Genomic DNA, 14,037 nt, shown 5'->3' on the forward strand with positions numbered 1-14,037 from the left:
CAGATGACCATCGAAGGGAATCGGGGATCACTTCCCCTGACTCCCCCAGTGGTCACCAACCCCCTCCCACCCACAAAAAAAAAAAAACTTTAAAAACGTTTTTTGCCAGCCTCTATGCCAGCCTCAAACGTCATACTCAGGTCCATCACAGCAGTATACAGGTCCCTGGAGCAGTTTTAGTGGGTGCAGTGGACTTCAGGCAGGCGGACCCAGGCCCATCCCCCCCCCCCCACCTGTTACACTTGTGGTGGAAAATGGGAGCCCTTCAAAACCCACTGTACCCACATGTAGGTGCCCCCCTTCACCCCTTAGGGCTATGGTAGTGGTGTATAGTTGTGGGGAGTGGGTTTGGGGTTTTTTTGGGGGGAGGCTCAGCACCTAAGGTAAGGGAGCTTTGCACCTGGGAGCTATTTTTTTTTAATTTTTAGAAGTTGGTTGTCCTGGCATGTCAGGGGGACCAGTGCACTACAAATGCTGGCTCCTCCCATGACCAAATGCCTTGGATTTGGCCGGGTTTGAGATGGCCGGCCTCGGTTTCCATTATCGGCGAAAACCGAGGCCGGCCATCTCAAACCCGGCCATCTCTGACATTTGGCCGGCCCCAACCGTATTATCGAAATGAAAGATGGACGCCCATCTCGTTCGAAATTCGGTCGGCCCTGCCCCTTCATGGCACCATCCTCGGAGATGGGCGCCCTTAGAGATGGGCATCCCCGGTCGAAAATGCCCCTCTATATAGCAGGGGCGTAGCTACGGGTGGGCCTGGGTGGGCCCAGGCCCACCCAATGTCGGCCTGGGCCCGCCCAGTCTTTTGGGACCCTCACCTACCACGACGACGATGACGACTTCGTTTTTTTGCCCGCAGCGGCCAGTGGACGTAAAAGCAGCAAGTAGCAAGCCAGTCTCGACTCCGCGTCCTTCGTTTCCTGCCCTCTCAGCGTCCCGCCCGCCTGAAAGGAAATGACATCAGAGGAAGGCGGGTCGGCACAGAGAGAGGGCAGGAAGCGAAGGACGGAGTCGAGACTGGCTCGCTGCTTGCTGCTTTTACGCTGCAACTTCGGGAGAGGAAGTGAGCCAGCCAGAAAGAAGCGATTTGCTTTCCACTCCTCCGCGCAGCCATCGCCGTTCGCTCAAAACACAGGGCAAGCAAACCTGTGAGCTGCTGCATCCACGTTGTCGTTCTTTTGAGGGGGGGGGGGGGCAGGGGAGATGCCAGATAGAATGGGGAAGGGGATTGAAATAAACAGGATGGGCAGGGGAGAGATGAGAATTGCCAGACAACAGGGATTGATGGAGGGGGCAAGGCAGAGAGGAAATTTGCTGGAGATGGATGGATGGAGGAGAGGGCAGGGGAGAATGGAGAGTTTCTGGACGGAGCGGAGGGAAGGGGAAGGAGGAGAATTGCTGGACATGGCTAGATGGAGGGAAAAGGGGAGAGAGGAAATTGGCTGGAGATGGATGGATGGAGGAGAGGGCAGGGGAGAATGGAGAGTTTCTGGACGGAGCGGAGGGAAGGGGAAGGAGGAGAATTGCTGGACATGGCTAGATGGAGGGAAAAGGGGAGAGAGGAAATTGGCTGGAGATGGATGGATGGAGGAGAGGGCAGGGGAGAATGGAGAGTTTCTGGACGGAGCAGAGGGAAGGGGAAGGAGGAGAATTGCTGCACATGGCTAGATGGAGGGAAAAGGGGAGAGAGGAAATTGGCTGGAGATGGATGGATGGAGGAGAGGGCTTGGGAGAATGGAGAGTTGCTGGATGGAGCAGAGGGCAGGGGAAGGAGGAGAATTCCTGGACATGGATGGATGGAGGGAAAAGGGGAGAGAGGAAATTTGCTGGGTATGGTTGGATGGAGGAGAGGGCAGGGGAGAATGGAGAGTTGCTGGACGGAACGGAGGGCAGGGGAAGGAGGAGAATTGCTGGACATGGCTAGATGGAGGGAAAAGGGGAGAGAGGAAATTGGCTGGAGATGGATGGATGGAGGGGAGGGCAGAGGAGAGAGGAGAATTGCTGGACGGAGCAGAGGGCAGGGGAAGGAGGAGAATTGCTGGACATGGATGGATGGAGGGGAAAGGGGAGAGAGGAAATTTGCTGGGTATGGATGGAGGGGAGGGGAGGGGAGGGCAGAGGAGAGAGGAGAATTGTTGAACATGGATGGATGAATGCAGGGGACAGAGGACATTTGCTGGATATGGGTGGATGGAGGAGAGAGCAGGGGAGAATGGAGAGTTGCTGGATGGATGGAGAGAAGTCAGGGAGGAGATGCACATGGATGGAGGGGAGGGAAGAGAGGAGAAATGCTGGACATGGATGGAGTGGAGGGCAGGGAAGAGAAGGAAAAATGTTGGACAAGGATGGAGGGGAGGAAAGACAGAGGAAGTAGAAGCACATGGATGGAGGGGAGTAAGGAGAAATGCTGGATATGGATCAAGGGGAAACTGCTGAGTTTAAGGGCTGGTTTGGAACACGTTGAGGGCAGATACTGAAACTCGATTAAGGTTAGGGACAGGGCTACAGATGGTAGACAGGACACATAGGACACAGGAGGATGGTGGACATGGTGAGAGAAAAAATATCAGATGGAAAGAAGACACTGCATGAAACAGAAGACACTGGGACCAAAGCAAATAGATCAGACAACAAAGGTAGAAAAAAGTATTTTATTCAGAATTTATTAATTGGAATATGTCAGCTTTTGGAAATGTACATCTGTGATATTTTGCATGTAAGTTCCAATTTTTCTGGTATTGCTGCATGCTGAGTCTGACTTCTTGAGTTAACTTTCCAGTTCAGTATTTTGCCTTCATATTTTTTGATTTCTAGTTCCTTGTGTCATGTCTTTTGTGTCATGTGTTTTTCATGTGTGATCAAGGTGCAGTATTCTGCTAGCGTGTAGTATTTGCAGCCCTTTTTGTTTTGCTTTTTTTTTTTTCACGAGGTAGTGTATTGGTGTTTTAGAGCCTAGTGTAATTACAGTTCTGCCTTTTCAAGCATAAGGTTGTAGCTCGTCCTGTCCTTGGAATTAGTGCTGTTATGGTTTAGTAAGGATATGAGTGTGTTTTTGCACAAGTTTGTGTATAGCATTTTGCAGTGGAGAGATTGTGGGATAATGTAATTATATTTAAAAATATCAATTTTTCCATTAAGTATGTATGTGGTTATACTGATGCAGGGCAGCTGTTGGGCATCAAGTGAATTCTAAGGCATTATTTTGTAGGATCCCAAGAGACGCTACTCAAACTTATTTAGACAGTGCGTGCCCACCCATATTAGCTCTGGGCCCACCCAAAATCTCAGGTCTGGCTACGCCACTGCTATATAGCAATATATTTCCCACCTTACAAGAGGAATACGGATCACTAGGAAGAGAAATCTGGGACACTGGCATTTACATCTGCCATGAGGCATGCATAACTGTCTGCCTGAAGGGACAGGTGAAAAGGATCAAATTCCCCCCCCCCCCCACAACAGCAGCAACCCCCCCACCCCCTTAATACTACCCTGGAAATCCACCCTGCTCCTCCCATTGCTTTTTACTCGTAACCACTTGTAACCACTCGCCTCCACCTACCCTCCTCTCCTCCTTCCTGTACACATTAATTGATTTGATTTGCTTACTTTATTTTTTATCTATTAGATTGTAAGCTCTTTGAGCAGGGACTGTCTTTCTTCTATGTTTGTGCAGTGCTGCGTATACCTTGCAGCGCTATAGAAATGCTAAATAGTAGTAGTAGTAGTAGTAGTGGCCCCCTAAACATTTCTTATATGGCTGCCTGACCCCTCACGGTAGTGCCATGAAACTATCACAAGAGGTCATGGGTGAAATTTTGAACCCAGAAATGAAGAAGTGGGAGTGACTGAGGATAGCTCTTGCTCCCTCTAAACCACCAGGGACCCTCGGATCAGAGGGGGGAGGGTCTGCTGGAGGGGCCCCTAAAGTGGGGGTGTTGATGTCCGCACACACCTGGGGAGGGGTAAGACAATCATGACTAGGAGGAACCAACCATCAGGGGGTACAGGTTTCTGCTATTGCTGAGGGGCATTGGGGCATGAGAGGAATAGATGCTGTTGGGGAACAGCAATTTTACAAAGCTGTTTCCACAAACATGTGGATACGTGTTGCATATTTATTTCTCCACGTGCAACTTTGTAAAGTCACTGCTTCATCATTTCAGTATATTTGCTGTAGTGGTTACTGCATATGGCAGAGCCTTTGTAAAATACTGTGGGAATTTTCTACATCCTGATTTTTTAATTCTCCTCTCCACATCCTTTCTAAAATACGTTTCAAGTATTACTATTTTTACAAGTATGATATTGCAGTGTTTTTTTCTCCTCTTTATGAGAAAAATTTCCATTTGGTTAGTTCTTTGTGTCTCCCTTGAGTATATTTAGCCACTGTTCTGCCAGGGAATGCTCATATCGAACTCTACTGACTCAAGACCTCAAGGCTCTATTTAAAATGGTGTAATGTCATTTTACACTCTACATGTGTCACTTGAAGTGACTGAGTGCTCACACACCTCTTCCAGCGTGGTGTCTGAGATCCCATAGCTGGAAATACCAAGGTCAGACAGTCGATCATCAATCTCATGGAAGAGTTCAACAAAAGCTCCCTCCTTAGCAGCTTCATAGGGCAACACATATGTCAGTTCGTGCCCAATGTCCTCCACCAATCGGGCTTCCGAAACATGCTTGTTAATGAGGTTAGAAACAGCAGAAACATCTAGAAGAATGAAAAATAGCAAAACAGTGTAATCCAGTTGAGATGTACAAATCTCTGGAAACTACCTAGTGCCAGGGACCAAATCTGCAAAGGAACATTTTTTTTTGAGGGGGGGGGGGGGGGGGGGGGGGGGGGGGAGGTATTGCACTTGAGATTTGGGATTTTTATACATTGTTATGTTTCTGCGGCTCCTCAACCCTTATGAGCTGATCTTCTAGAGGGTAATTTTATAAATAGTTCCCACATGTGAATCAAGTTTTACAGGCAGAAGGTGGCCCTTACAAAACTGCAGGGGGTACATGTGCATAGATGTATGTATCTCAACAAGAGCATGCACATGTTTAAATGAGCTGCCCACAGGCATTCCCAGAGGCATAATTTGAGCAGAGCAGGGGGTGGAGTAGCAATATACAATCATTGTGAAAACAACACAAATTCTTCAGAACAGGTATAAATTTGTGAAAGAGCATTTAAATGCTAAAGAGGATATTACTGAGTGGAGGAGTAGCACAGAGGGTAGAGCAGTAAGCTAGCAACCAGCAAATCCAGGTTCAAATCCCATTGCTGCTTCTTATAATCTTTGGCAAGTCACTTAATCCTCCACTATCTCAGGTTCAAGCTTAGATAGTTAGCTCTTTGGGAACAAGGACATATTCACCTTGAGCTACTACTAAAAAGGTGTGAGCTAAATCTAAACTAATAAAGTGCTATTGTTCCTTTATTAAATATGCTTTTTGGATTTTTTACATAGGTATCCTCTCATAAAATCAGCCCCATATAGGACAAAGTTCTATAAATGGCACTGAAAAATCAGTGCAGAAAAACACAGGCGTTAAGCCTTTTACAGAATTACACTTAGCACTGGATCTGCATCTTCCTGTTAGGTGTGACCATTTACACCAACAACAACCTGGTGTAAATGCTCATGCCTAACTTATGTGCGGATCCCCCAAATTCTGTAACAGTGCGCATAATTTTTAGGAATGCCCTTGGCCCGCCCATTTTTCTTCCGTGACCACCAACTCTTTTCAGATCTATGTTCTAGAATTTATGTGCATCTCTTTATAGAATACACCTAAAAAGATGAACGCATAAATTCCAATTATTGCCAATTAGTGCCGATGACTGCTTGTTAGTTTCCAATTATCAGTGCTGATTGGCTTATTCAATTAAGTTGCACGTGCAGCTTGACTATGCGTCCAAATGTGCGAACCAACTCAAAGAACCATATATAAAATCTGGGGCATACTGCAGAAATCTGAGAATAATTTTCGAGAAAAATCCTAAAATCAACCATGGCAGAGGCCCAATTCCCTTCTTCTTAGCAGTACACAGGGTAAGATGAAGGAATCTGCTCACAAAAGTCATTTCTGAAAAGTCAAGATATCTATAAATCTAGAAGAGGTAATGGAGCAGTTCTGCAAACTGAAGAGTAGCAAATCTCCTGGACCGGATGGTATTCACCCTAGGGTACTGATAGAACTAAAAAATGAGCTGACGGAGCTACTGTTATTGATTTGTAATTCATCCTTAAAATAGAGCGTGGTAAAGGAAGATTGGAGAGTGGCCAATGTAACGCCGATATTTAAAAAAGGTTCCAGAGGAGACCCGGGAAATTATAGACCGGTGAGTCTGATGTCGGTGCCGGGCAAAATGGTAGAGACTATAATCACGAACAAAATTACAGAGCACGTTCAAAAGCATGGACTAATGGGACAAAGTCAACATGGATTTAGTGAAGGGAAGTCTTGCCTCAACCTTCTGCTGCATTTCTTTGAAGGGGTAAACAAACATGTGGACAAAGGTGAGCCGGTTGATATTGTGTATCTAGATTTTCAGAAGGCGTTTGATAAGGTCCCTCATGAAAGACTACAGAGGAAATTACAGGGACATGGGATCGGAGGTAGTGTCTTACTGTGGATTAAAAACTGGTTGAAAGATAGGAAACAGAGAGTAGGACTAAAAGGTCAATATTCACAATGGAGAAGGGTAGTTAGCGGGGTCCCTCAGGGATCAGTGCTGGGACCTCTGCTTTTTAACATATTCATAAATGACCTAGAGAAGGGGGTAACTAGTGAGGTAATCAAATTTGCCGATGACACAAAGTTATTCAAAGTAGTCAAATCGCGGGAAGATTGTGAAAAACTACAAGAGGACCTTACGAGACTGGGCGTCTAAATGGCAGATGACGTTTAATGTGAACAAGTGCAAATTGATGCATGTGGGAAACAGGAACCCAAACTATAACTACGTCATGAAAGGTTCAGCGTTGATGATAACTTGAAAACTTCTGCTCAATGTGCTGCTGCGGCTAGGAAAGCAAATAGAATGTTGGATATCATTAGGAAAGGGATTGAAAACAAAAATAAGGATATTATTCTGCCATTGTATCGCTCCATGGTGCGACCGCACCTCGAGTATTGTGTTCAATTCTGGTCGCCGCACCTCTAAAAAGACATAGTGGAATTGGAAAAGGTGCAGAGAAGGGCGACAAAGATGATACAGGGGATGGGACGGCTTCCCTATTAGGATAGGCTGAAGAGGCTGGGGCTCTTCATCTTGGAGAAAAGGCGGCTGAGGGGAGATATGATAGAGGTCTATAAGATAATGAGTGGAATGGAACGGTTCGACGTGGAGCGTCTGTTTACACTTTCCAAAAATACTAGGACAAGGGGGCATGCTGCAGTGTGGTAAATTTAAAACGAATCAGAGCAAAGTTTTCTTTACTCAACGCGTAGTTAAACTCTGGAATTCGCTGCCGGAAAAGGTGGTTAACTTAGTGGACTTCAAAAAAGGGTTGGACGGCTTCATGGAGAAAAAAGCCATAGAATGTTATTGAATGGACGAGGGAATACAGTATTTCTAGGATGGGCGGGACAAATTGCTTGTTCTTTTGGCTGCTGTCTGTGACAGGGTGCTGGGCTCGATGGACCCTTGGTCTGTCCCAGCATGGTAATGCTTATGTACTTTTCTTTGTCAGAATAGAACAACCTTTCATAATCCAGCTAAATATTTCTATGCTTATGGATGTGCTTGACCTAGTCAGTATCTATCTACATAAGTACATAAGTAATGCCATACTGGGAAAAGACCAAGGGTCCATCGAGCCCAGCATCCTGTCCACGACAGCGGCCAATCTAGGCCAAGGGCACCTGGCAAGCTTCCCAAACGTACAAACATTCTATACATGTTATTCCTGGAATTTTGGATTTTTCCAAGTCCGTTTAGTAGCGGTTTATGGACTTGTCCTTTAGGAAACCGTCCAACCCCTTTTTAAACTCTGCTAAGCTAACCGCCTTCACCACTTTCTCCGGCAACGAATTCCAGAGTTTAATTACACGTTGGGTGAAGAAAAATTTTCTCCGATTTGTTTTAAATTTACTACACTGTAGTTTCATCGCATGCCCCCTAGTCCTAGTATTTTTGGAAAGCGTGAACAGACGCTTCACATCCACCTGTTCCACTCCACTCATTATTTTATATACCTCTATCATGTCTCCCCTCAGCCGTCTCTTCTCCAAGCTGTATAGCCCTAGCCTCCTTAGTCTTTCTTCATAGGGAAGTCGTCCCATCCCCGCTATCATTTTAGTCGCCCTTCGCTGCACCTTTTCCAATTCTACTATATCTTTCTTGAGATGCGGCGACCAGAATTGAACACAATACTCAAGGTGCGGTCGCACCATGGAGCGATACAACGGCATTATAACATCCTCACACCTGTTTTCCATACCTTTCCTAATAATACCCAACATTCTATTTGCTTTCTTAGCCGCAGCAGCACACTGAGCAGAAGGTTTCAGTGTGTTATCGACGACGACACCCAGATCCCTTTCTTGGTCCGTAACTCCTAATGTGGAACCTTGCATGACGTAGCTATAATTCGGGTTCTTTTTTCCCCACATGCATCACCTTGCACTTGCTCACATTAAACATCATCTGCCATTTAGCCGCCCAGTCTCCCAGTATCGTAAGGTCCTCTTGTAATTTTTCACAATCCTGTCGCGATTTAACGACTTTGAATAACTTTGTGTCATCAGCAAATTTAATTACCTCGCTAGTTACTCCCATCTCTAAATCATTTATAAATATATTAAAAAGCAGCGGTCCTAGCACAGACCCCTGAGGAACCCCACTAACTACCCTTCTCCATTGTGAATACTGCCCATTTAACCCCACTCTCTGTTTCCTATCCTTCAACCAGTTTTTAATCCACAATAGGACATTTCCTCCTATCCCATGACCCTCCAATTTCCTCTGTAGCCTTTCATGAGGTACCTTGTCAAACGCCTTTTGAAAATCCAGACACACAATATCAACCGACTCCCCTTTGTCCACATGTTTGTTCACTCCTTCAAAGAATTGAAGTAAATTGGTCAGGCAAGATTTCCCCACACAAAAGCCATGCTGACTTGGTCTCAGTAATCCATGTCCTCGGATGTGCTCTGTAATTTTGTTTTTAATAATAGCCTCTACCATTTTCCCAGGCACCGACGTCAGACTCACCGATCTATAATTTCCCGGATCTCCCCTGGAGCCTTTTTAAAAAATGGGCGTTACATTGGCCACCCTCCAATCTTCCGGTACCACGCTCGATTTTAAGGATAAGTTGCATATCACTAGCAGTAGCTCCGCAAGCTCGTTTTTCAGTTCTATCAGTACTCTAGGATGAATACCATCCGGTCCAGATTTGCTACTCTTCAGTTTGCCGAACTGCCCCATTACGTCCTCCAGGGTTACCATGAAGTCAGTAAGTTTCTCCGACTCGTCCGCTTGAAATACCATTTCCGACACCGGTATCCCACCCAAATCTTCCTCGGTGAAGACCGAAGCAAAGAATTCATTCAGTCTCTCCGCTACGTCTATCTATCTATTTATTTATACACAAGTACATACACATCAAATATTTTTTTAAACATGCATACAGTTACATTTTGTTTTGGCTCGTAATGGATATTATATACAGAATTTTACAACTGATTCATTGCTGTATTGTTTCTATAATGTGACGGGTGATTTACAGGGAATGCTTCCTTCAGCATGTAATTGATGATATTAAGGATATATATGAAAATAATGGTAGGGCAAGTAGAAGGAACAGACCTGGTTATTGCTGACAAGAGGTCTCAGAAAAGCAGGAGACTGTCATTGTATCAGACTTACCTATTGTCAGAGTATCGCTCTCATGGTCACTACCCAGTCCAGCATCCGAACTACTCTGGGAAACGCTGTCCTCCTGAAGGCAAACGGGAAACATAAGTGGCTCAGTCTTGTATGTGCATCTGTCAGCCATGCACACAACATATCCCACACCTGAGGAAAACTCTGGTTGCCCTACATACAGGTTGTGTCACTCTTCACACATGCAAAAGGACCAACATGCCGGCGGTAAGGAAAGTGTCATAATAAAGGAACTTCAGTGCGGTTACAGACAACAGGAAGCAGCAGTATGACAGAGGTGGAGCTGCCAATCAACTCAATGTCACCTGCACATGTGCTGAGCCAGTCCAAAACTAACTCACTGCCAGTAGTCCTGTTTTTCCTTAAAAAATCTGGAACAAATGCTTTAGACAGGCAAAAACGTCAAACCAGCCATAATCAGCAAAGTGCCAAGCAAGTGAGACTAACTGAAGGCTTTACTCCTGCCCCTTCCAGTGGCTGTTACAGGTAACGCATGAAGGATGGTGGGACTGCGGTGGTCAGGAAGCCGGTTTAGTAAGAGAGGTTCATAAAGAGTCAGTGGGTAACAGTAAACCATACCTTTTTCAGATAAGACATGGTACTGCTGCTGTTTCTACAGGAATTCAGAGATGGGTCCACATCCTTCTTGACCAGGGTCAAGTAATAACCTGTTCCCAGCTGGTTCTTCAGGAAAAGAGAAGAGCCAATGCAGCAGAGCTTGCCGTGGGATATGATAGCAATCCGGTCCCCCAGGATGTCGGCCTCATCCATGTGATGGGTTGAGAGAATGATTGTGCGGCCTGCCAGGAAGATAGTATGACAGAAAAAAAGGTTAGAAGTGTGCTTTCCAGGGGTCCCTCAGCATTGGAGAGAGAGGTTGCCACTAGCAGAGAGATGGAAGTATTCAGTAGGCACAGGTTTTTAGGCAAGCATGCTTATACAGATTGTAGAAATGATTTATACTTATACTACCTAAACTAAGCAAATATTTTATCCCTAATACTGTATTTGAATATAATGTAAGATGCAAGAATAGCCATACTGGGTCTGAGTAATTGTCCATCTAGCCCAGTATCCTGCTTCCAACCATGGCCAATACAGATCACAAATACTTGGCAGAAATTCCATGCTACCAATCCCGGGGCAAGCAGTGACTTCCCCCATGTCCACTTCAATAACAGACTATGGACCTTTCCTCCAGGAACTTGTTCAAATATTTTTTAAACCCTGAAATGGTAACCACTGTTACCACATCCTCTGGCAGTGAGTTCTAGAGCATAATTATTCTTTGAGTGAAAAAATATTTCCTCCTATTTGTTTTAAAAATATTTCCACGTAATTTCATTAAGTGTCCCCTGGAGACTTCAATGATATCCCTCCTCATCAGTTTCGTTTCCAAGCTGAAGAGCCCTAACCTCTTTAGACTTTTCCTCATATGAGAGGAGTAGCCTAATGGTTAGTGCAGTGGACTTTGATCCTGGGGAACTGAGTTCAATTTCCACTGCAGCTCCTTGTGACTCTGGGCAAGTCACTTAACCCCCCATTGCCCCTGAATATACTATGTAAACTGCTTTGAATGTAGTTGCAAAAAACCACAGAAAGGCAGTTTATCAAGTCCCATTTCCATTTCCCTTTATAATTTTGGTCGCTATTCTTTGAACTTTTTCTAATTCCGCTATATCTTTTTTGAGATACAGAAACCAGAACTGAATGCAGTGCTCAAGGTGAAGTCTCACCATGGAGCGATACAGAAGCTTTATAATATTCTTGGTCTTATTTTGCATCCCTTTCCTAATAATTCCTAGCATCCTGTTTAATTTTTTGGCTGCCACCACATACTAGGCAAAAGATTTCAGCAAATTGTCTACAATGACACCTAGATCTTTTTCTTGAGTGCAGACTCCTGAGGTGGTAACAATGTTTGGATTATTCTTTCCAATGTGCATCACTTTGCGTTTGAATACATTAAATTTATTCTGCCATTTGGATGTTCAGTCTTCCAGTTTCCTAAGGTCTTCCTGAAATTTTTCACAATACTCATGTTTTGACAACTTTGAGTAGTTTTGTGTCATCTGCAAATGTAATCACCTCACTTGTCGTTCCATTTTCCAGATCATTTATAAATATGTTATATAGTGGTTCTCCACTATTCACCCTCCTCCACTGAGAAAACTGGCCATTTAACCCTACCCACTGTTTTCTGTTCAATAACCAATTCCTAATTCACAGGACATTGCTTCCTATCCCATGACTTTTTAATTCTCAGGAGTCTCTCATGAGAAACTTTGTCAAAAGCTTTCTGAAAATCCAGATATACTACATCAACCAGCTCACCTTTATCCACATGTTTATTTAAGCCTTCAAAGAAATGAAACAAATTGGTGATGCAAGATTTCCCTTGGCTGAACCCATGCTGACTCTGTACCATTAAACCATGTTTGACTATCAGGCTTATTTTCGAAAGAGAAGGACGCCCATCTTTCGACACAAATCGGAAGATGGGCGTCCTTCTCACAGGGTCGCCCAAATCGGCATAATCGAAAGCTGAGTTTGGGCTTCCCCAACTGCTTTCTGTCGCAGGGATGATCAAACTTCCCGGGGCCGTGTCGGAGGCGTAGCAAAGGCGGGACTTGGGCATGCCTAACACATGGGCATCCTCGACACATAATGGAAAAAAAGGGGCGTCCCTGACAAGCATTTGGACGTCCAGTTTTTCTTACGACCAAGCCACAAAAAGGTGCTCGAACTGACCAGATGACCACCGGAGGGAATCTGGGATGACCTCCCCCTACTCCCTCAGTGGTCACTAACCCCTCCCACCCTCAAAAAAGAACTTTAAAAATATTTTGTGCCAGCCTCTATGCCAGCCTCAAATGTCATACTCAGGTACATTACAGCAGTATGCAGGTTCCTGGAGCAGTTTTAGCGGGTGCAGTGCACTTCAGGCAGGCGGACCCAGGCCCATCCCCCACCTGTTACACTTGTGATGGTAAATGTGAGCCCTCCAAAACCCACCAGAAACCCACTGTACCAACATCTAGGTGCCCCCCTTCACCCGTAAGGGCTATGGTAGTGGTGTACAGTTGTGGGTAGTGGGTTTTGGGGGGCTCAGCACACAAGGTAAGGGAGCTACAGTATGTACCTGGGAGCTTTTTCTGTAGTCCACTGCAGTGCCCCCTAGAGTGCCTGGTTGGTGTCCTGGCGTGTCAGGGGGACCAGTGCACTATGAATGCTGGCTCCTTCCATGACCAAAGGGCTTGCATTTGGTTGTTTCTGAGATGGGTGTCTTTAGTTTCCATTATCGTCGAAAATCAGAAACAACCAAGTCTAACGAAGACCATCTCTAGGGACGACCTAAATGTCAAGATTTGGGCGTCTCCAACCGTATTATCGAAACAAAAGATGGACGCCCATCTTGTTTCGATAATACGGGTTTCCCCGCCTCTTCGCTTGGATGTCCTGCGAGGATGTCCTCAGGAAAACTTGGGCGCCCCTTTCGATTATGCCCCTCCACGTGTTCCATAATTTTATTCTTTATAATAGTTTCCATTATTTTCCCCGGAACAGAAGTCGGGATTAGCGGTCTGTAATTTCCCAAATCACCCTGAACCCTTTTTAAAAATCAGCATTACACTGGCCATCCTCCAATCTTCAGGTACTACGGATGATTTTAACGACCGGTTACAGATCACTAACAACAGATCAGCAATTTTATGTTTGAGTTATTTCAGTTCCTACGCATCGTCACCCTTGAAAACCATTTCCGGTACAGGTAGATCTCTTACATCTTCTTCCATAAAGACCGAAGCAAATAATTCATTCAATCTCTCTGCTATGGCCTTGTACTCCCTGAGTGCCCCTTTTGATCTAATATGTAAACTAAGCATGGAGGCTGTATGCTACATTGTATGTTATATATCAGGGGTTTTAAATCTTTTATGGTTCCCATACTCCTTTAAATAATCAGTGAAAACCACGCACCCTCTTCCTAAATCACGTGTCCACTAGTGACTACTGACAGTTACAGTGCTAACTGGTAACATGTAGTTAAAATTACAGTAATACACAGATATACTATTAATAACTGCCTTCATGCACTCCGCTCCATGGATAAATCCTTCTTATCTGTTCCCTTC

General features: G+C 45.1%; 1 protein-coding gene across 1 annotated transcript in view; it reads right to left on the reverse strand.

The window, feature by feature from the left end:
• The window catches only part of ABCA1 (ATP binding cassette subfamily A member 1), a 706,841-nt gene that overhangs the window by 336,581 nt on the left and 356,223 nt on the right, over positions 1–14,037 (reverse strand). Inside the window, 3 exon segments of the mRNA XM_030194329.1 lie at positions 4,521–4,723; positions 9,884–9,956; positions 10,481–10,701. Coding sequence (XP_030050189.1) covers positions 4,521–4,723; positions 9,884–9,956; positions 10,481–10,701 — 497 coding nt within the window.

This window comes from Microcaecilia unicolor, chromosome 2 (genome assembly GCF_901765095.1).
Source record: "Microcaecilia unicolor chromosome 2, aMicUni1.1, whole genome shotgun sequence".
NCBI classification, from domain to species: domain Eukaryota; kingdom Metazoa; phylum Chordata; class Amphibia; order Gymnophiona; family Siphonopidae; genus Microcaecilia; species Microcaecilia unicolor.